Raw genomic sequence first — 24,001 nt, 5'->3', positions numbered from 1 at the left:
TTAGAAATCCGTTATACTGCACATTTTCTAGACTGCTAAAGTAGCAAAGTGAGAAGGGATAGATGAATATAGTACCATAGGAACACAAAATTATGGGAGGAGTACAGCATGTTGTATTGCTACAGCTCTGCATATTAATAACCATTACTTGATTTTTAAATCTAATTCTTGTCTGCTTTTGTGTTTGATAATCTAGAATCGATCATTAGTGCAGTTTCCAAGGACATAACAGCCTATCACACAGTGTTCCTTACAGCCATACTGGGAGGCACTGTTATCATTATAATTGGATTTTTTGCTGTTCTTCTTTGTTACTGCAGGTAAGCAAAAAGAGGGGCTGTAATGAGCTCAGCATTAATGTAATTTAAGATTGAGAAACTTGGACTTGGCAGGTTTCTTAACACTATTGAAAAGATATTAAGATATAAAGCAAACAGAATGTTTTCAACTCTTAATACGCCCAACTCCAATGTGTAGCCTAAGATTTCTTTAATTTTGGTGCTTACAGAAATTCATTTTAAGTTTTTTGAGAACATATTATACTAGTAACTTAAACAACTTCTGATATTCAGATATGGAATTGAACAGTTGTTGTATTTGAGTTGTATCAGAGTTGTAGCGTACTCTGCAGTCACTCTTCATTTCTTTTGCTTAGGGACAAATGCGGTCAGACACAAAAGAAGGAAAAAAATACAACAAAGCTGGATGTCATAAAAAAAGACCAGACCACATCAACAACTCACATAAATCACATCAATGCTGTCAAGGGGTCTTTAAAGTTAGAGGATAAGTCACAGCTGTATACGCCGAAGATGTCTTCATACAGCCCTCAAAGAAGGATGTCCACGGACACAGAAGATGGAAAATCACGAGACAATTTTAAAATCTACTCTGAAGATACTTCTTATCAGTCATCCTATCAGACTGGTCAGTCCATAAATTCACCTCATTCCTTGGAGCCTGGCGCTGGACTCAGACACTTGCAGCCACCAAAGCATACTAACAGTGCTGCTTCCCAGGCTCCTAGGGACATTCAAGAGCAAAACAGATATCTTACACTGCAAGAGGAAATATACGGGCTTTCCCATATCCCGGAACATCTAATGCATATTTACAACCAACCTATTGCTATTCTTCAAACTTCTGATCTTTTCCATTCCCCAGAACAACTGCACGCCGCTAAATCAGCAACTCTGCCAAGGAAAGGACAGTTAGTGTATAGCCCCATGATGGAGCCTGTGAATCGAGATGGTTACATACAAACACTACCTAAAATGCCAGTGCACTCTCATCCACAGCCTTCTGTCTGCAGAGATGAGAAAAGCACCTTGGATGGTGAACAAGGCTTGCCTTCTCAAACGTCAAACTGGGGTCGGTACACTAACAGCTTACTGGAATCTGTCTCTGTCCCCGGAACGTTGAATGAAGCAGTTGTAATGACTCCGTTTTCATCTGAGCTTCAAGGCATTTCTGAACAAACGCTACTGGAACTCTCGAAGGGAAAGCCATCTCCGCATCCTCGAGCATGGTTTGTGTCCCTGGACGGGAAGCCAATAGCTCAAGTGAGGCATTCTTTTATAGATCTGAAAAAGGGCAGAAAAACAGAAAGTAACGATACCAGTCTGGACTCCGGTGTGGACATGAATGAGCATCATCCTGGTAGGAAACTGGAGCGAGAGAAAACCTTCATTAAAAATATGCCGCATTCAAAGATCCTTTACTTGGAAGATCTGGATCTGAGTAGCAGTGAAAGTGGGACCACTGTGTGTACTCCAGAGGACCAGGCTGTGAGGCACATTCTGGATGGAGGGAATGGGCCAGCCATAGAACAGCATGATGAAGAGGGTCTAAGAAGAAAAACTGTGTCAGGAAGTCAGGAATCCGGTATCCCTTCCCCTAAAAAAAGGGATAGGCCATCTCTCACAAAAAGAGATAGCAAGACTAATATCTGGAAGAAAAGAGAGGAGAGGCCACTTATTCCTATAAATTAAAACACAATGTGCTTTGTGTTGTTGCTCTCCCTGCTGGTTGGTGACTTCTTGGCTGCTTGTGTAATTCTGCAGTGTAGGGTTTACAAAGGAAATATTGTTTTCTAGTATCAAGAAAAATTAACATTTTTTAATGTACAGATTGAGTTACTTTAACTTCAGCTGGGCAATTGATATTCAATAGGAATTAATTGATAACACATGAAAAATTTCCAATTCCTAATTTTGCTGGCAGTGTAGAGAGGGTCCACATTTTAATTAGCCTGTCATTTTTTTTTGACACAACTCTTAGAATGCACGGTGAGAAATGTAGGCACATCGTTTTTTGTTGTTTTTTTAATTTTTTTTGCTGAAGCAGTACTATAGTGGCTCAAGCCATTTCTCAGTCTTGTTCCCAATAAATGTGATTATCTGTACAGTATTTTATATGTGAATTTTTCTAGGGATTTGTCACTACCACTTTGTATAATGCGTCATCATTTAGTCCCTTGGCACCAGAAGAAGATCTCTGTTGGATTTCTCAGAAAAGTTCTAAAGCATTGCTGTCCTCTCTGTCCATCGGTGTGCAAGAGGTAACTGTTTTGTACAGCAGTGGCAGCAGGGGGATCTGTACATGCTGTGTGGTTACTGGAGTTCATGATCTCTGCTGTCATAAGGTGTTGCCTATCTTTTTTAGTCCGCTTTGTTCTGAACTGAGGATGTTGACAACTGGCATCAGCATCCACCTCCTGCAGGAAAGGACTGGTTCTGGTCACATTTAGAGCTGCTGTTGCTGCTGATCTCAGTGGCTTCTTTAAGCTTTGTTGCTAGTTAAAATCTTCTCTTCTGCATACTGTTGTAAGAGTTGTGCTCCAAAACATCGTCTTGGATTCCTTCGGATTTATAAGTTAGACTTTGGACTACGATGAATAAGTGTGCAGGTTTAGACAAGTTATGTTATAGTATGTAATAGTGCCCTTTGGTGGGAAAGCTGTTGCTTTTTATTTTATGATTTGGAGATGTATGTGCCTACATTTTACTAATCCAAGCTACTTATGTCCTAGATTGTGCATCACAGTGGAGTTAAGCAGGCTTTAAAAATTGGGGTTTTTTATAAGCATGAGAGCAGATTGCAAAATTTGGTCTGTAATGCAATATAAATACTACTTATGACTCAACTTAGAGTTAAGCTTACCAAAAGTCATGGATGCATGAAGTGTAACTAAGATATGTATAGGGGAAGGGAAAGACCATCAAAATGTTCTTTATTTTTAATGTTCATCTTGTTGAAGTGATAGTTTCAATTTTGGCTAACAGAAAAATATACATACCCTTTGAACGTGCTTTGTATATAGAATGTCTTTCTGTGGCTTTTAAGATGCTTCCCTGATTAAATAAGTTCCAGCATCTTGGCCTTGGCAGTTTGACTACAAATCATCCTAAAAAACGTTACAAGTGTTTCCTGTACTTTGTAGTAGTTTAGGTTCAACGGTGAGGTCCGGTCCAAGCATGAAATGCATGCAGGTAAACTGTAGGGTGCACTTAGTTGACTGCCTGGCACTGCCATCCTCCTGCCTTTTTGCCACCGTTGTTGAAGCACGCCTTGATTTTCTTCCATGCCAGTGCTTCAGGAATTCTGTCTTCTGAGAAATCGGGGGGGAGGTTGGGAGTAAAGCATGATGGTGGTGTTTATTAACATCCATCTGACGTGTGCACTCAGAGTTGGGAAATATCCTATGTGGCTGGGCTTGTGGGAGTGAATACTCAGGAAATTGTTCTGTGAACTGCGTCTCTTCTTTTGGAATTGTTGGCTGTCTGGTGACTGTTTCTAGAAGAATATGTAAGATAATTGGGATTGTACTAGCAGTCCATTAGTCCAAGTTTTTCTGATGTCTCTGATTCTCTTTGGCCAAAAGACTCTGATTTAATTATGCAGTTCATCTGTTTTAGGGATTAAGATGGCTTGCCATATTAGCATCCCTTTGGTACTTTTTCTTGTTAACTAATTTAACTTCTCTATACGAAATACGGTACCTATTTTCCTGTATTCACTCCACTGGATTATTTATATGACTAATTTTATAGCCAAAAGTGATGAAATTTTCTTTTTTTCCTTTGTTTGCTTTATTACTTATCCATTATGTATTTTGAAGTGTATTTTCATAAGAACGCACAATTTATTGAAAGTTACTTTTAGAGGTTCAGTATTGCCCTGCTTAGAATTGCATCAGTTGTGATGAGTCCCTTTTCGAAAAGAGACTTTGATATCTTCTGTTGAAAATAACAGTAAATCCCCGATAGTGGATTTGAGTTGTCTAAATTGAGTATCGTTTTCCTACAGTAATTTAAATATACAGCAGATTCTTGTTTAAAGAATATTTTAAATTGTAGGTACCAAGACTACGTCATTCCTTAAACTCACTTTTATCATGGAAAGGCAAAGACTGTAGCAAATGGCTTTGTTCATGTCAGCTCAAGTGAATGAAATTTTGCGCTCCAGTGATCCTGTTCTGCATCAGAGTAGGTATCTGGTCACCAAAGAAAAAGGATTAGAAATTTTGAAAAGATCAGTTTAGGATTTCAAAAGAGCAGTTTCCGAAGATGCACTGAGTTTGTGCTGATTCTTGTCTGCTATGTTGTGGATCACAAGCAAGGAGTGGAGTTATTTTCTGGATTTCTGTCTGGATTAAGCCATAGTTTTGCTCTTGTAGGCCTCTTGAAAGGCTGTCCGTAAGTGCATCAGCTCCTAGGCAGCCAGGCAAGTTGGAGGGGAATATTATTAAGAATTTCTTGCTGCTGAGCTTCTCAGTAGTAGGAAGCAAAATGAATTTCTTTCTGAAAGTGTGCTTTATGTTCTCATGATTGGTAGAGATGACTTATCTGTGGATAAAGTACGTGTCCTTAGTAGCCTTGCAATAGCTCTAGCTGTGGTGGGACATCTCCTAACAACGTCGTCTTTGGTGAATGAAGGGCCTCGGTTCTCTTTTGCGTAATGAGAATGTGAGCGTTTGTTTGTGTGGAGTATTTAAATTCTTATCTGGAGTGCACAAGCAGCAGTAAAGGTAATTCAGTTTCCAAGACTGTCTTGAATTGTTGCTTCTGTCCATGCTTTGCTTGCTTTGTAGATCCCATATGCCAACTCTACTGTATGTGACTTGCTAGCATTTATCATGTTGTCGTATGCTGCTGGTAACACTGCAGAACACTTTTCTTTAGCTATATGTGGGAAGATAGTAGAATGAAAACAGATGATGCCCCTAGTTGATGCCCCTAAGCACACAGTGAGAGGGAATTCTTCCCTGGCCCTAACTTGAGCATTAAATCTTGGATTTTTAAATTTGTATGCTATTCTGAAATAATTAATCCGTATGCAGTATTTACAGGCTATATCCTGTAAGTATAGTCATCATTTTCCATTCGTGTGTTGGAACCTGGTGCACTAGAAACCTGTATTACCTCTTAGTGACTGGAATTCTTTATTTTACTCGTCTGTTCAAGAAAAGGAGTTTTGCTACGTTGAGTTCTGCTATTTTAATTGCAGATACTGTATGCTATGTGTATGTAGACAAAATGTTACCGAGATGTTGAGTTTCTTGCAGCTGGGTGTATCTTTTCTATGTGTTAGCAAGTTTTGATGAGGTGGTTGATGGAGTGAGCTGAGGCCTTGCTTCTGCAGATGAATCATGCAGCTCAGATCAGTGCTTTCATGCACTATAATCATTTTCAGGATCTAAAGGGGGTCTATAAGAAGGGGATGGATTCTTTAGCAGGGTCTGTTGTGGCAGGAAAAGGGGAGGTTATTTCAAAATAAAAGAGGGAAGACTGGACATAAGGAAGAAGTACTTTTTACAGTAGGATTGGTGAGGGGCTGGAGGTTGTCCAGAGATGCAGTGGATGCCCTGTTGTTGGAGAAACTTGAAGTCAGGCTGGATGGGGCTCTGAGTGCCGTGATGGAGCTGTAGATGTTCCTGTTCACTACGGGGGAGTTGGACCAGATGACCTTCAGGGGTCCCTTCCAACTCAAAAGATTGTATGATATTGTAGATGATCAGATTAAATAATACATAGCTGTATATACATTAGTACGTGTATGGTAACCAGAATACAAATGAGCTAATAAACAGTAATTTTCTGGTGGTTATAATAAGTCAGGTACTGCAGGAATTTAAAAAAGGAGAAATGCTTAAGAATTAGATGAGATTATCATGAAAGATCTTGTTAATACTGTCAGAATTAGGAGAGGTCTGCTATCTCATAAACCTGAAAGCACAACTGATTTGATAATTAGGGACATTATTTACCATTGCAGAGCTAGAGATGATGCAAGAGAGATAATCCAATATGTAGGACTGCACATTTTTAGTTGTCCGCTCTGTTTCTGTGCAGTAATTTGTACCAAAGAGGGTGAGATGATTAGGCAGCACTTCAAATTCTTCTCGTTAGTTAAAATATGAAGCAGATTAGCAATGTTATTGCTATAATGGTGTACAAATAAAAATACAATACACTACAACCATTGTCCACTACTGCATGTGAAACGTGGCATACTAGGAATATCTGAAGAGCTAAATTAGCCTGCTGAAGTGCCTTTCTCTGTCATCAGACTTATTTTATCAGTGGGACACATGACTATCTGAGAAGCACAGGTATGTGATTTTTTTTCTGTTAGCCAAAAACCCCAGTTCAAACCTTTGGTTGTGTAGCTTTTATAATGTTTTCAAAGGCAGATCTAGTGTTTTTATGTTGGAATACTGACTTCTGCATGTTGATGATGATGACTGTTGTACACCCTGTCTTTTTTGTATTTTATGTTTGAAAAGAAATTAAAGAAGTATATCTTTAGCAATCAGAACAGTAGTATCTTTTAAAAACCACATACGGAATCAATTTCAACATAATAAGCCAGAATGAAGCATCTTGGAAGTCACTGGGCTTATGAATCTGAATCTGTGTTTTTTTTAACTTCAGAAATGAAATGACTATGTTTTTAACATACAAACTATGGTGATGATAAAAAGCCACGGTCAGTTGCGAACCCTCATTGGCAGTAGGACATATATTGAGTGAGGTGTATTGAGTTTTATTTGTGTTTTAAAACCAGTTTATATCTCATTGTGAGGTCTAACCGGGGTTGTTTACATAACCCAAGCTTCTTCACTGATTTGTTTTTTGTTTTTTAAATTTGGTGCAGTTGTACTCAGGCAAAACATGGTGATAGACCTATAGAGTTACAAATGAGTATTCTTTTACAGAATTCTTACTAACTTGTGCCACAGTTCTAACAGAGGACAGGTACGTTTCTCTTAAAGAAGTCATACTAAAAGTGGGTTGAGAGATTTTAATCTCAACTTCATTTTCTTTTAACAGCAGTATTCAGTGTGTTCTGCTTATTAGAAGACAAAAATTACCTAAGGTTGTTTTCAAGACTAGCAGAAGAAATGTGTGTTGTAAGTCTTTACTATTAACATTCAGCCTGAAAATTATCTTACAGAATAAGACTGAAAATTGACTGAAACTTTTTTCAGTCAATTTACAATTGCTGAATATTTCTATATTTGCGAATGTCCCAAAAGTGTACTGGTACATTTTTCCTCAGTTTAATTTTTGAGTTCCTTTGAAGCACTTGCTGCACTTCAGTCCATGTTAGAAGAATACTATTTTTACAACATCTTGCTACTGTGTGTGAAGACACTGTTTGGTGCACAGTTTGTGAACGGAGGCCATAGACCATCGTTGGGGTACCAAAATGTAGGTGAGCTGATGGTTGTGGTCATCGCCTTGTGTGTTGGAGCTTTACACTCAGCAGGCACTTCATTACCTTCGCAGGCATTTTCAGGAATGTTCAAGAACAGGTAGGATCTTCATTTACAACATTCCTGATGTTCAGCATTCAGATTTTAAGTATTTTTACATTTTCATATTTTATCAGAGGTGTCTTCTAATCTCTGTTTATTACAGTATCGGTGAATATGTTGCTGAAAATGTAACTAAGACTTGTAAGATGTTAGAGCTTATGCAATATAATAAAATAGTTAAAAGTCATCAGTGCCATAACTTCAGTTTTTATGGTCTTTGAAATCACATGTTGTCCAGGGACACACTGGTCTCACTTTTATCTTTGTTAAATAGTGCTAAAAAATATTCTGTATTTCTTCCATGGCTATAATTCCAGTGTTCAACCAATGTTATCCACCTTAAAAGTTTACCAATTCTAATTCAGCCATATTCTGTTCCATTTCTAGTAAAGAAAGCCTTTGATCTCCACAGTGCATCTGATTCCTCTCCGTTTGCTGGCGCAGCTAAAAGTATTACCTGCGTAAATTGATTTTGTTGAATTGGAAGGAAGTACCCAGAGAACAAAAATACTATTTCAGGTTTTGTTCATGCTCATAATCTTTTTTTCTTCATTCTTTAATTTAGGTACTTTCTGTGACTCCAAGAGCAAACAAGATTTCTGCATGTCTGAATGTGCAGATATGCCGAAGCATCGGTTCTACCTACAGATAATCTCAAAATATCCAGGTAGAAGAACAGAATGATTAAATGATACAGGAGAGCTTAAACCAAACTTCAGGGTTTGAAGTAATGATTTTAATCGCATGTAGTGTAAGCCTTTTTCTCTTTTTCAGCTTTATAAAAGCCATTTGTCAATTATTTTGTGTTTGTTCAGAAACACGAGACTACAGGCAAGCATGCTGCAAAGGTTCTCCTACCATAGTGGGCATTCTCATATGCTCTGCAATCTAATGCTCTGAGAAGCTACTATCTTCTAGGAAATTGCCGGTTTTCTTCTTATTCACACAGAAAAAAATATTTTCAAACTTCCTGAGAAGTTGTTTCAGTTCATTTAAACCTATTGTGAATTCACTCGTTGCTTTGAAATGGATAGAGTTTCCTTAGTCTCTACAGGAAAGCAAAGCAATCTCATGAGTTTTATTTCCAGTTCAATAGAAGAAAACTCTACGTCAGTCAAATTTCATTTTAATGTAAAGATTACATATTTGGGTCTTCAGATCTGTGAATGCAAATAATTATACAAAAAATGAGCTGAAGTTCACCTCGATCTATGTTGTCTTAAAAAAAAACCACACAAAACTCAAGCTCTATGGATTAATCATAAAATATCAATTAAAGTCTGCGAGTGAGTGACACTGGTAAGTTTGTCGTGAAGAAATTGCAACAAATTTTGGTTTCTATTAAAGCTATAAAGATACATACTGTATACCGTGTCAAGATTTCATTCCTCTTTTGAGTATAAATTATCAGTGAACTATAGCAGATCTTGAAGAAAGTACCTGAGACTATAAATAGGTTCTTTTACATCTCCCTTGTATTATTGTACATTGAAAATAGCAGTTGATAAGACTTTTTTCAGCAGTGATGTTCAAATCCATCTGGCTATTTATTACAGCTCTGAATAAGAACTTCGTTGTAATTGCTCTTTCAAGAATATCAAAGCTGTACTCATTTTACATTTCTTGGAGCAATTTACTTGACTGAAGGCTAAAAACTTAAACAGCAACAATTTCACAAGTATGCAGCTATTTTCTGAAACATCTGTGCCAGCCAGGTCAGTTGCTGTGTTTATTTGAGATGATCTAATGTAAACACTTATAGCAGCAATGAATCAATTTTTGCGGCGTATACAGTTAATGACATTGATTATTCATTTATTAATTTGTTGTCTGATCTCCCGAAATCCTGTGTATGGAATATAAAAGCGAAAATACAGCTGTGTTACTTAAAACAAGAAAATTATGAGCTGGTATGCCGAGGAAATCCTTCCAGGAATAAATCTATTTTTGCAGGTTTAAAGTTGAGGTGATGAGGGAGTCCTTGTCTTAGGAGTTTCTGTTGATGACTGGTCTTTCCCACTTGTTTACTCTCTTTTTGTGAAGAATGGCTTGCTACACGGGTGGATGTGAAAATTCAGCACTCTGGGATGTCTTTAAATTGAGGAATTATCACAGATACCTGTTGTTAAAGCAGATGTGTTCCTTGCACTGCCATTGTCAAAGCGATGTAGGCTTCTCAAAGCTTTATGTCATCCTTTCTAATGGTATGGGACTTCCCAGAAAATGCTGCCTCAGAAGAGCTTAGAGAATTATCCTCATCATGCTTTGAATGCTCACTCAGTTGTGCTGTTACAATCAGAATCACCTCCTAGATGGTGGTCAATATAACTGCTTAAAATTAAATCCTTTACAGACACAGACACTCTTTTGTTATAAAGTGTTTTGATGCTACTTGGAGAACTTTCTGATCAGTGTTCAGATGATACTCGCTTGATTAAATATTGATTTCCAGAGACACATGTTTCTGGTTCCACTTCTTTTGCAAGTTTTCTTATGTGTGTATGAGAACCATTTGGGAAGCGTTTATGTTTGACTGGCATATCCTTTCAAGTCAGAGCATGGTATACAGCACATTCATCAGTAGGACATTGGTTTTTTGGTGCACTAGCCAACTGTCAATACATTCCCTATGAAACTTAAAAGATAAAGGTCAGTTGTGAGCTTATTTCTCAGCTAAGTATGGGCTAATCAACTGTTTGACCATTCAAGCAGTAATTCAATTTTGTCCAGTGTTCTGGGTGTCAGGAGGAACTTCACTGAGCACAATGGGGGCTGTGCTGCTGGTGAATAGAGTGAATACATCCCAAGTTATGGGCACTGTTAGGCTATAAAAAAGTTTTCAGGCTGCTGCAAATGAGGTATCTAGATGGAGGTGTCTTAAGGCTCTCCAACCGTCTGTAAGAGTAACTTGAGAGTAAGATCACACGTTCATTAAAATGAGGAATCAGTGCTGACTCTGCTAGCTTTTTTTTGAGCTTAATTGCTCTTATGACTGTGCTACGTATCAATGCTTGGTGTAAAGGGTGGTGATTATGGACAGTGATGAAGATCCTGAAAGTGATCAAAACTTGGATTTTCTATTACTGATGTTGTTCATCAGTGGAAAAAGTACTGCTGGATAGGTAAGCTAGATTGAGTTAGATCTGAAAAGTGTCTACATTCTAGGGGCGTGCTTAAGAGTGCAAAGGTGATCTTAACAGGTTGCCCGGGTAATATGTATTTCCAAATACTTACCAGTTGAAAAGTCTGAGGTGGTGCAAGTTAACAGATTTTGTGAAGATTTGGTTCTTTGATGTTTGAAACACTTTTTTTTCCTCCTCTTGTGATTACACGGTAGGAATCTTAGTGTTGACCAAGGTGAAAGCTCTTCAAATAGAATCTACGCAGAGTACCTAGGGCAAATGAGTTAGTTTGCAACCTAAAATGCTGGATACAGAATTTGCAGTGTTGTGTGGGGTACAGCTAGTCCTAAAACAAAACAAAAATGAGTGTTAGGAAAAGTAGGAACTAAAGCTGGATGCTTGAGAATGAGAAGTTTGCCTTTGACTGAAATTTTGTAATTGACAGTTGAGCCAGTCTGCTAAACCAGAGCTGTTGTGCAAATCATTTCTGTGCTACTGATCTTGTGGAAATTGAATGTTGTTTCTGCATCAGACACAAAATAAGAATTTTGTTAATTTCATGGCCTCTCTACCATTTGGGTCATTTATTAGAACTAATAATTCTTTTCAGGTACCTTTCTACATTATTAGGGTTCTCTGGTAAATTTTCGTTGGTAGATAGATAAATCTTCCCCAACAGCACATATTTGGTAAATAAGTAAAGTAGTATGTATGAATATATATAAGCCAGTAACAACTTATGTATAGCCAGTATTGAGAATATGTCACACACATTGCAGCAGTATTCTGTGTAATTTAAAAGGACGATTTGTTACATGCCTCAGGGAGTGCCTGAGGAAGGTATTGAGGAAGATTGGGCACCTCCCTTCCGTACTCTTTGTTTAACAAGGACTCTGAACAGAATCACCGTATCAGTATGAACAAGAATGTATTCTTGTATTTATGTAAAACATAAATGTTAGGACATCTTGGAGACAACAGGACCGACACCAGATAACACACAAATTAACAAGTAATTAACAAATGTAAAACCTTCTGATAAGATTGTGAACCTGGAGTACGCAGCCAGTGGGAAAACAGGGGAGGGGGAAGAAGGCGAGGGGAGAGAAAACAGGGTCTAAAGGCTGTCATGTTGTGTCCATAGGCGCGCTCCTGCTTGCGGGACACCCGCCATTGCAATCATGAGTGAATTCTGCTTTTATCAGAGATACCGTCCTGACAAAATTACTTGGGTATTTCCAACATCTTACGAACCCTTAAACTTCCAAGAACATCAACTAGTATGCTGTTTTAGCCTGAACAATTGCTTAATGTAAGTTACTGAATTCTTGCAGAAGTTTGTGTGACTCTTCTGAACAAGTTTGACTTGTTGCTTTATTAGAAATATTGCTATATGTTCTTATTAAAATGTTTATCCTTTTGTGTACAGTATTTACTATTTCTTCAGATGCTGTTTAAGAGAGTGTTGTGAGAACATTTTCTGTTTGTTATAGTAGATGGTGCAGAAGAAGACAAGCTCTTACTTCCCTTGAACACATAATACTTCTTTGGAACAGTTTGCTAGGTTAAAGCTTTCGTATGTTCCTCTTTGATCTGATGGTTCTGAAAGCAGTTCATACCATTTCCATTTCTTATTTCTCTTCTGTTGTGCAAAATAATTGATAAATGGAACTCTATAAGATAAGCTGCCCTTGTAAGTGATTAAAAAGAATAAGAAAAGCAGCTGAGAACAGTTGATCAAATTTGTTTCCTAAATGTTTTTGGTGTGGCAAATACAATTAGCCTTCTTAAGTGAAATCTCTTACTTGGACCCTTGCAAAGCCTGGAACAGAAAGCATTTACTTCAGTTTGAACATGAAGATATTCTCATTTTTTTTTTCTAAGACAACTCCCAGGAATGGCAAACCTCAAGAACTGGTATTCCTAGAGATTCTGACACAAAGTGACAGAAAAATTGACCTCTTAAATGTATATTTGTTTATGGTTGTTATGGTAATCTGAACTGATTGATATTTTTCTTTGCTCTGATGCTGCAGAGTGAATATAAAGCTGGTCTAAGGGAACTGGCTTTCTGTAGACCTGTATGTACGTGTGTTTTCAGCTCCTTGATTTAATGGGTTTTGTGTTTCAGTTGTAGGCCTCGACTCTTAACAGTCTTCTTGTAGGATTTATTTGGATAAAAACTTGTTGACAGACTTTGGTCAGCCTGCATTTGTCTCAGGTGTGCCTCTCAGAGAAGGTAAGCAGGTAGTTGCAAAAACAAGTTAGAAAGGCAGGTTAAGTTAACTAATGTATTCACAACTGCCCATATAAGGGTGTCATGATACAAGGCAGGCGTGCAGAGGATAACTGAGCTTGTATCTCAAGGTGTTACTTATTTCTTACTGTTTTTTCTGTAGTTACTTAGCAGGGAGCAAAATGAGTATAGTTCAGTGTGTAACGCCTGTATGATTCGTTTAAAGAGAAGAGAGGTAATATTGCATAGCTCAGGGTAGGAGATAAAAAGAAAACTTTTCTGATACTTGTCTAAAAAGAAAAACGTGAAAAATAACAAAATCCAGCACACTCCGTACAGTTAAGAGGAAAAAAGAAATCATGTCTACAGAACAAGGAGTTAGGGTAATAAGCAGTTCATGTTTTACGGTGAAGTAGTGAATAAGACTTTCATTTAGAAAGGGAAGATTCCAAATACGAATTACAGAATTGTATGGAAGTGGAGTGTCTACTCTGTAGTTCAGATCACTGATAATAAAAAGAGAGGAATAAACAAAGATGTAGCTGTCTTAATCTTTATTTAAAAATACCTACTTGTAGCACTTCACCACAATTGGAAATACTCTGCAGTTATTGCAGAGGATTCTGAGGTGCTTATCTAGTTTTGCTTTCTCTGTTGTGGTCAAAAGCTGGTGAGAGTTTATAAATTCTTTCAGAAGGAGCCTCCCTGCCGAGTGGGCACTTTGCTACAGTCATTTTCATCTTGGTGGTCAGTCCAATCTTTCATACATTTTATGTGAATGTTGTTACCACAGCTGTATCTAAAGAGAAAAGATGACGAATTTCTGGAATATTTCCCCAAGCATGTTAGAAAAATCACATAGCAATACTTAGCTGTCTCTGCTTTTGTTTTCCTCCTCCCCTCAGAGTTTAACTTGCAGAATTGCCAAATTTTTAAGAGTGAGAAAGGGACTACAACAGCTGTATTCTTGTGTACTGAAGCTAGCAATATTTGCAGGTCTTGTAAATCTGCAACTAGAAAAGTAGCAAGGCAAAGAACAAGTAATTATTATTGTAATTGTATAATGAACCTGCAGTAAGTGATGGGATGCGTTTTCTTGAAGAACTGCTGACAAATGGGACAAACATGCTTTTCATCAGTTCTTTTCCTTGATGTACCACATTTGTGAGAAGGGAGTTTGCTGTTTGTGTTCTTGGTGCGATTGCTGCAGCACACCCTCAGCTTCTCTTTCTACAAGACCCTATTTAGAAGCATCTAGCAAAAATCAATGCAAACATCTAAACTTATTTGCATGTATCTCATTTACAGTATCTCATCTATATCTCCAAATGCAGAAGGGACCATGTATGTCAAATAAATATGCTATGTTTCAGCCCGCAGATGATGTAAATTCCTTTTTAACTACCACAGAAGCTTTTTGCAGTATGCAGGTTTTAATCTGCAATGCTGTCTGAGGCAAAGAAGAATCTGAGATGTTTCTAAACCATGAAGCTATCAGTGACAGCTTACATTTGAAATACAAAAGAATAAATTAAACGGTGTTAGCATAACTCATGATGCCTGTAATTAAATGGCTTTTTTTGCTTCTCATTTAGGAGGCTGATCTTGTAGCCGATTGCTGACATTGCAGTAAAAATTTCAGTGAGATAATGAAGAACTCTCCTTAAAGCGATGGGAAAGCGATGCAGGATAGAAAATAGCTCTGTTAGCAACCACCTTTGGCCTATTAATCTGTTCTTTGGAGCTCCATCTAGGTGTAGTGCTGATGCCACAACAACCTGGTCGCACTGCAGTCCCGCCGCCATGGGGTCATTGGGACGGTGTCTGTGGGTGCTGTTGGTGAGCTGAAATCCAACTCGTTGTCTACTGAAGCTACTTGCACCTGTACAGACCTTCAGCAAGTTCTGTAACGTTGCTGCGATAGAAACACAGGCTAGTTTCTGACTTACTAAAATGAGTTCAAACCGAAGGGGCCGGTCCCCCTCCTGCCGTCTCTCCCTGCCCGTTTCTCCGCACTATCCGGCCGCTTTGCCCCGCGGCAGCAGGCGGCTGCTGAGGGCTGCAGCGCCACCTGCCGGCACCGCGTCGCCCCTGCAGCGGCCGATTGGCAGCAGGCGGGCGGCGCGCGCAGCTCCGACCGGCGCTAAGGCGGCACGCGGGCGCGCGTCCAACGGTCGTAACGGTCGTGACGGCCGCTCCGGTTCCTCAGGCAGCGTTTGCTTCTTTCGGCTACGGAGGGATCTGCAGAAAACAGAAGGTCGTCTCCTCATCCTTGTTACTCGCTGCTTCTTTTCTCGAAATGCACCTGTTCCGTTACGTGTTTTTTTTTTTTTTTTCTTCGATTTGCTTTTTTTTTTTTCTTTGCTGAGAAAGGCCCTGTGGCTGAGGGGTTTTACTGAGGGGCGTGCAGTTGTGGTTTCAGTGGCGGTTCCTGCTGGCCCTTTTGTCGGTATGGGATGTGTTGGTCCCTGTGTGTTTGTAGGTATGGCTGCAAATTGCAGGAGTTTGTGAGCTTGTTTAACGAGCAGGATTCAGAAAAGAGACTTAAAGTAAATGGTGTGCATCAGCAGCCACGTTGTGCGTAGTTTAAACACACGTTTTTCACAAGCCTTGTAGCTAGCAAATGAGGCATAGTGTTATAATTGCTTATTATGTATCCAATACAACAGACCCTTTCCCTCTGCAGGTATGAGCCAACCCGTTACATGATGTTTTGTGTGTTGTTTTGCTCTTATGAGGTGATGCTTGACTTTTCAACAGTTCCAGAGCCGGTCTGATACTGATTTGCCTTTTGTTTTGTACAAGTGCTTTCAGTCCTCGTCCTCCACTTACAAAATGCAAAATGACACCATTTCCTCCGTCTTTAATGCAGACCACCTTGTACAGATCCTTGCTAGCATGCCTAGCATCTCAAATAGCGTATCCATAGTGTGACAGTTCTCACACCATGTGGCAGGATCCAGCTGTATGAATAGTCTTTACAAATAACTGTTATGTAATAGGGCACTTTTTCTTATGTTCTTTGAGGCACTGAGTGCCTTTTATTTCATTTTATTGTGTTTTAACAGAGAGAGCTTCTTCTTTTCTGTGAGTACATAAAAGCTCCTGGAAATTGTGTTGATTTTGAGACAATGTATGTGGCATCATCCATCTTCATCTCTAAACTGTTACCATGAAGAGTCCAGGCAGCAGTGGATTATTTCCCCTTTAACACTGCAAGAGCTCAATTCTGATTTTAGTTTGCAAGAGGAAAACACAGTTTCAGCTCTCAACTCTTAAGAAGGTCAAATCTGCATTTCCTACATAGGAAGATTCTCATTTTCAGAGTTGAAATTACATGAAGTCATACAGGAAAGGGAACTCCAAGCCTCTTTCTCTGAAAGCCTGTTTCAAGTCAAGATTTCTGTGGCCAGACAATAAGAAGGTGATTTAGATTACTTTTTATTTTGCGTGTTTGTAACTGTGCAACTTCCAGCTCATTTTTTTATTTTTATTTTTTTAATAAACCGTTTGTTCACATTCACTGAACAGACTGCAAGTAAGTGGAAAACATTTAATCTTACACATTTCTTTTTTCAGATGAGTATCTTAATTGCAAATTCCATGATTGATTCCTTTTCTTCAGGGAGATTTTGTCATTATTCCCATGTACTGGCAGCATTTGGGCATTAGGAATGGAGAATGTCTCCACCATTCCTCTTCCATTCCACTGGAAGTTACTGTGAAATGCTGCCCTTCTAATTTCTGGATAAGCCAGGACTTCTATGCCTCTCCTGGGGTTAGGTATTCCTTCTCATGAATCTGATCCAAAAGTTATGTTTCCTATTTCATTCTGATGATCCATGATATTAGAGGTGGATGGCGGTGTGGCAGTAGATGTTGAACCTTCCTGTCAATATTCTGTTATGCATTGGTGCTGTGTGACAGATGGCAGCAGACGGGTGGGCTGAAATGGAAGTGTGCATGAAACAAGGGTTGTCTCATTGAATTCCTCCATGTGGAAAAAACTGACATTCACGGATGCTTGCTGAATGCTTACGGAGACCAAACAGTGGATGTGAGCACAATAAGGAGGTGAGTGATGCATTTCAGCAGTGATATGAAAGACAAGCCATGTTCTAGATGTCCATGCAAGCTGTTACATGACAAAATGAAGAGCGTCTCCATCAGCTCGTCACTGTTTTGTGACTTGTGAGCAGTTTTATCTTTCCCTCTAAACAGAAAAGGGAAACAGAACAGTAAAAGTCTTCTGGGATATGTATTCTTTAATGAGAACTAGGTGCCTGGAAATATTGACAGTCTGTGGAACTGGAGCTTCAACTCTTAAACTCCCAATGCACGATGTGATGTTATGATGTGGAACACCAGTAACAAAGATCATAAAACCATTACACAACCTTTCTCTTGAAACATGGTAACACCAGGCCCCATACCAGCATGAAGACCATGGAGCGCACTGCCAATCTTGGCTGGGCTGTCCTACTGCACCCAGCGTGTAGACTGCATGTGGTGCCTTCTGACTTCCACCAGTGCAGGCCAAGGAAAGATGGATGTCATGGCAACATTTTCTTAGCAACAATGCTGTCACAGCAGCTGTGAAACAGTGGATCACCTTTGCTGGTACAGGTTGTTCATTGTGGGCAAAAATGCAAAGTTAGTGGTGGTGACTGTGTCGAAAAATAGAATTTTGTATCTGAGCATTTGCTCTATCAACTGGTGTTATTGTGCTCTTTGTATCAGTTTCCATGGAAATAAGTAGGAGGCATTACTTTTGGAGTGAGCTACATGTTTAACTTCATCCTGTTTCATATATACATATCTACATTGTGCTTAAGCCCACGAAGTTCACAAAGTAAATATTTTTTTTTTCCTCTAGAATTCAATCTGACAGATGCTCCCTGCCTTGCTTGAGAATCAATTATATCTGCTTCCAAGGTGTGTTTTACAATCACTTTATCCCAGGAGTCTTTAAATACTGTGAGCATCATGAAATTTTATTCCAAAGAAGCTCTTCAAAAAAAGAAAAAAGAAGAAAACTTGTCTGAGAGATAGGATCAAAGATTCTGGGAATCAAAGGGAGTTACTGGATCTGGGAAAATCTCATGCAAATCCTGAAAACAGAAAACATTTCCTGTCAAAGATACTGATTTAGAGGTAAAAAAATATATGTATATTCTATGTTAAGGCTTAAAAAGCCAGGTGACCTTGTGGCTCAGTGATAGACTTGTAGAGATTGTAATTATCCTGGCTCTTCTAAAAACTTCCTGAGTGCTGTTGCTCAGCGCCTCAGTTTTCTGATGGTAGTATTTCCTTTCTCCTCTTCCCTGCCTCACCTATTCAGACTGACTCTGTCCCTAAGGAGGGGGACTTGAGTTTTATCACTGTGTATTAAATTCTCTCACTAAACATTGGCAGTGACGTATTTGTTCAATTCTGTCATTAAGTTCTGATAGTGACTCAGGGTTTGCTTTCCTTTATCTGTTTATAATTTTGTGCTCATCCTAATGCAGCACAGGACGCTGTCGATCACCTTTGCTGCAAGGCCCCTTTTTTTCCCGTGTTCTGCCTGTTGTTCACCAGGATGCTCAGAGTCTTTCCCACAGTCAGCATCTGCTGGTGGTTCATGGGATTATTCTTCCTCAGCTGTAGGAGGCTGCATTTCCCTCTGTTGAACTCAACATTCCTGTCTGCCTTTCTGGAGCCAGCAGCCGTACAACCAGCTGATCCATCAACCACCCCTCCTGGGTTTTTATCATCTGTAATATTGCTGAGGTTATGTTTTGTCCTGCCTCTTGGGTTATTAATGATGACCTTCATCAATCTCAGCCCCTGTGTCAGGCCCTGGGATTTTCAGTAATAGTTGGATGAATTAGGTGTGGTGTTTGGAATATTTTCTTCTGGTCTGATTTTCTACAAATATATTCCTGTCTTTTAGTTTATGTGTGATGTGAACTGTAGTATTTCCAAATCTGAGATCATTATTTCTATTCTGTGGTTAATAGTTTTGCTCCTGAACGTGCTCTTGGCATCCTTAGATTGAAACTTTTTCATTTTTTATGACTTTAATTTTGAATAGTTGATGATCTGTTGTGCTTGTAGATGCTCTTTGCGTCTTGGAGGGAACCGAATTTGAATCTGTAATTCTCCAAAAGTGATTAAAATTCTTACATTGAAACAATATTTAATGAAAACTATTAACTTATGCTGAGTTTCTTTGGCATTATACAAATGCATCAGCGAGTTTGAAGGTAGATGAGTTCCAAAGGGTACCATTCATCCTGTTAGTCACCATGAGGATTTTCATAGTTTACTTGTAAACAGTTCTCAGGAGTCTCAGTTCTTCTATGTGATAAACTGTGTGAAAGCCACAAAGCAGTAAATCTCTGCTCTGCTGAATTTCTATGTGTTTGTTACTGTGATTAAATTATTTCTGTGTATTACGCAGGCAGGTGAGTGTTGAGAAAACCAGTACATTCACGCATCTGCTGTAAGACTATCTTCTGTCGCTTCTGAGGCTGTCACCATGGTAGGAACTTGTCTGGAAATTCAAGTGGTTAATCAACACTTCATTGATTTAATTACAGGAACAGGACAATCTGCTCTGTTTCAGAAAATGGTGTTTTGGAAAGACCTGATGATTTGAAGACATTCTTCCCTGACTCATAATTCCATTTGTATTGATTATGCTATAGCAACATACTCATCACAGGGCAATGTGTCTCTTTTCGTATTACTGGTACTAGAATATCTTAAAGAAAAAAAAGTGTGGTCTCCCATCAAATATGCTTCTTTTGCTAGAACTTAAACTGTGAGACTGCAGTGTCGTTGTGTCCACTTTGCCTTGGTGTAGAATATTGATATAAGGATAACTTAGCACCTCTAACGTTGCAAATTAAAGAAATAGCTTTACTATGTCACCTCCTAGCTGCATTGAAGGATATTGTGGTAGGGATAAGGACCTCTAGTCACAGTACAAACTTTTTCAGGTGGCTTGGCTGTATTGTGCAATAGGTTGTGCGTTGGTGAGAGCATTTTCCAGAAAGATGCCTGGTTCTGTAAATGGTAACCCACTATGAACACGTGGAGTCCTTTCTAACGGATCAAAAGTAATAACTCTTTCCCAACAGATGCCTTTTAATATTCTGCAGAACTGAAGATTTATCCGTTTTTTATTTTACATTTATGAATGCGTTTAATGTAAAATAGCATCAAGTAATAATTCAATCTAAGGAATTTCATTCTGAGCTATAATCTTTCTAAAGAAATTTTTTTGGATTGTGGTACTGCGCAATTTGGAGCGACTTCCATTGTGAAACTGTATTCTGACCGTTTGTCACAAGAGGGGGCTCAAGACCTTTTCAGTTTGTAAATGCTGATATCCCACTCAGTGAGGAGAGTGATACTGTGTACGTGTGTGTGTGTTGACAAAAGGAATCCTCATTATGGGGATTTTTATTTGATTGTTTCTAAATAATTATCAATCATGATGATAATAATAATAAATAATGATGTTTTTAAATGATTTTACTGCTTTTCAATAATGGTCTTCAAAATTGTTGAAATACTCACATGAAAATGCTGGGCAATTACTAAGAAAATAATTTTCATATTGTTTCTTGTTTTGTGCTGTGCTGGCGGATACGTAATTATAAAAACCATGATGTAAAACTTTGTATAAGTAGGTTGGTAACATATTCCTGGATGTGGTCAAGTTATCAAGCAGTGAAATTCACAGAACATGAGACATTCTGTATCTCTAGAGAACCAACTAAAAGTGATTCGAAGGCATCAGCTAGCCAGGCTAAAGTACACGAAACAGTGCTTTTTAAAGCTGAGGCATTAACCCTGCTTATGCCAGTATTTTTAGGTTGTCAGCATTCTGTATAAATGCTGTCCTCTAATTCTGTGGTGAAGAGACAGATGTCATTGCCCTTTTTAGAATGCTCATTGGGAAAAAGCCTGGGAAATGGTAGTAGTACAACAATAGGGACATTTTTTCTGGATGATCTCTACAGAACCTGACAGATTAGGAGGTTCTGTACATTCTTGGCTCGTTTATTTCTGAGTGTGCAGATCCAGGATGAGGAGTGCATTTTTGGCAATGCTTGTAAAAAAAAGCCATGGATGGTGTTAATGAAATGGCTAAGGCTCTACTTCTTATGGCAGAAGAGGATGATGTGACTGAGAAGGTGATATCTTCCATGTTTGGTGATATAATAGATTTGGAAAGGCTTCTCCAGATTTAGAGGGAGTCTCAAATGTTAGGTGATTGCAAAGACTTGGTTTCAGTTAGTGGTAAATTATTATGATGCAAGAAAGGTAATAGAAATATCTGCTATCCATCTTGTGAGGAAACCTCAACCTCTTTGCTCCTTCTTGTTCTGGAAGAACTCGAGTTATTTCTCTTTATCTGTCTGTAGGCATCCATGAGACTTGGATCTTCTCCTTGATATATCATAAATGGATTTCAAATCTTGTACATCTGGCAGCACTCCAAGACTTTTAGAATTTCAACACACAACTGAGTGGCTTTGCAGTGCTGTGGCAATGGCTTTTCCATTTTGTGCCTTCATGTTTTCAGTCTTCTAAGAACATTTTTTACGTGAGCTTTCTTAGAGCTAAAATCACAGAACACATAAAATGCAGTATTTTTGGGGAAGAAGTGATTTTCTAGGCAGCAGCATGTGTACTTTAAGAAATACAGCTTTAATTAACACAACCACAGGAAATAATTCGGACATTGCTGGTGTGTGTAAAATGTCAGAAGGCTATATGCAGTCCTTATGGAGAACAGTGTATTATGGCAGCTCAGTTCCTCCCTTTCACTCTCTGTTTTGTTTAGTTTACTTCAGTATTCCGTTGAAAATCCTGACCAAAAGAAATGAAAAAAAGAGAGGCAGGAGAGAAAATCAGTGAAAGAAAAAACCTTGGGCACAGCAATGCTGAAAAAATAGCGTACACTTCAATAGATTTTGTTTTACAGTTACTGCATATTTAAACAGAGACTGTACCCTCACTTTTTTTTTTTCAGTTGTTGTTACTGAGTACAGCAGAGTTCACACATCAAATGTGGAGTATCATACAAATTTGACACAAAGTAAGCTACACTTCATTTTGTATTTACTCCTGGGAACTTAAAACAAAGGTCAGCACAAGCTTCATTGTGCCTCTCATTTGGGTTTTCCCACACTTTTCTTTTTCCCACACTTGCATGAATCAATCTAGTACTTATGATCATCGTGGTGTTTTATGTTTAAGATATGATGTTTTTGAACCTGAATATCATGCAGACTCATAACTGAGGTTTGATGAGATATTGTTAATTAGGTTCTGTTTCTCTAAGTGAACTGAGGGTTCCTTCTCTCTTTCCTCCTCTTGTTTGGAAATAGTTTTTCTTAACATTTGTAATTGATTCACCACTGTGAAATGTCTCAGTCTTTATTCTTTTCCCAACAGTGGTTTTTTCTTAAGAAAGCAGCCTGAACATGCAGTTCCTTCAGAACATCTTTCTTGTGACCAAGACTCTCAAAATATGAGAGCAAGCACAGCCTTTCCCCTGTGAACTGTAAACTACAACCTCATTTATCTCCTTAGCTTGTTTGCTCTGATCTTGGTTCCTAGCTGAAAGATGTGAAGAACAACAACCAAACCTTACTTTGTGAGTGATTACAAATAGGACATAGTCAAAAGGAAACATTTCTGGTTTTAAACTTCTGTCTGCTGCATCAAACATGAGATTTTCTATCTTTTGTTTTGCCAAGTAGGGAATTCCTAGTTCTTTGTTTTATGTGTGTGTTTAAAATTGTCTTTCAGATTTATATTTATTTTTATAAAAACAGCTGGTAATTAAAAAACAAAACAAAACAAAAAAAACTTCTTGCAGTCTTCCCACTGTAAACTCTTTGCACTGTTCTTCAGCTGTTCCAATGACATACCTTTTCCTGCTGACAAATTAATTCACAAGCTCAAAGGAACAGGTGTCATACCACACTAGGCAGCCTGAGCAGAAAAGAATTTTCTTTGGAACATCCTTTTACTGCCAGTTTTACTTACAGTCTTATATGTATCAACTACTAAGAAATGAACAAGTGTGAAAGTTAACTAGGAATTTACTTTGCATATCCTTTAAGGTAAATGTGTATTTGAGCCAGAAGTTGGCCTAAATGCCATCTGAAAGTCTCTAAGTATGACTTAGTCGTTCTCTGTTGGAGACTGTTACCCTGTGATGTGAGTAGTTTCTTTATCCTAGACAGGTAGGTCTGGTAAGAGACCAGATGGGGCCATCAGCTGTTGCTTTTCTGCTGCAGCTGTTGCTTTTAAGTTGTCTTTTGGTGGTTTTGTATACAGACAGAACTTCTCTTGCATCATGGAGTCTTGTTAATTTCAGGTGAGATTTGTTTGGGATATAATTGGACCAATGAACAAAATGGCCTGTCAGTGTCACAATTAAATATCTAGGTTTGGAATACGGGTACCCATTAAATTTGTATTGACACGAAAGCAGTGTTATCATGTGGCCAAATCAACCCCAACTGGTTTAGAATATATTATGAATAATACAGATTAAAGGTATAAAAGTAAAACAGGAAATTTCTACTGCCATTACTTTAGTTTTAAATGTGTAACAGTAAAGAGAAGAACACAGATGGTTCTCTTAAGGTCAGAGACTTTTGTTTCTTTTTAGAGAAGGTTACCGCTGTAGAGGTTGCACTTTCTCTATGTTTTAGCTACTGTGGCATTTGAAGAGTTTCATCTCAATTTCTCAGGTGAAACAGTTCAATTTTTGGTGATTTTTTTTCTGAGTTTAGAGGTAATTCTCCA

At 38.5% G+C, this 24,001-nt stretch overlaps 1 protein-coding gene and 1 long non-coding RNA gene across 3 annotated transcripts in view; both read left to right on the top strand.

The window, feature by feature from the left end:
- The window catches only part of FAM171B (family with sequence similarity 171 member B), a 36,143-nt gene extending 28,128 nt beyond the window's left edge, over positions 1-8,015 (top strand). Inside the window, exons 7-8 of the mRNA XM_048953334.1 lie at positions 197-320; positions 656-8,015. Of these exons, the coding sequence (XP_048809291.1) occupies positions 197-320; positions 656-1,991 (1,460 nt within the window). The 3' untranslated portion in view covers positions 1,992-8,015. The remainder of the gene's footprint in view (positions 1-196; positions 321-655) is intronic.
- Positions 8,016-15,361: 7,346 nt separating this feature from the next.
- The window catches only part of LOC125697162 (uncharacterized), a 121,905-nt gene continuing 113,265 nt past the window's right edge, over positions 15,362-24,001 (top strand). For both annotated transcript variants that reach the window (XR_007378714.1, XR_007378713.1), the window contains exon 1: positions 15,362-15,437. This is a non-coding gene — a long non-coding RNA (uncharacterized LOC125697162). The remainder of the gene's footprint in view (positions 15,438-24,001) is intronic.

The sequence above is a fragment of the Lagopus muta genome, chromosome 8, assembly GCF_023343835.1.
Source record: "Lagopus muta isolate bLagMut1 chromosome 8, bLagMut1 primary, whole genome shotgun sequence".
Taxonomy (NCBI): Eukaryota; Metazoa; Chordata; class Aves; order Galliformes; family Phasianidae; genus Lagopus; species Lagopus muta.
Note: the sequence above shows the minus strand (reverse complement) of the source record. Positions and strands in the feature narration are given on the sequence as shown.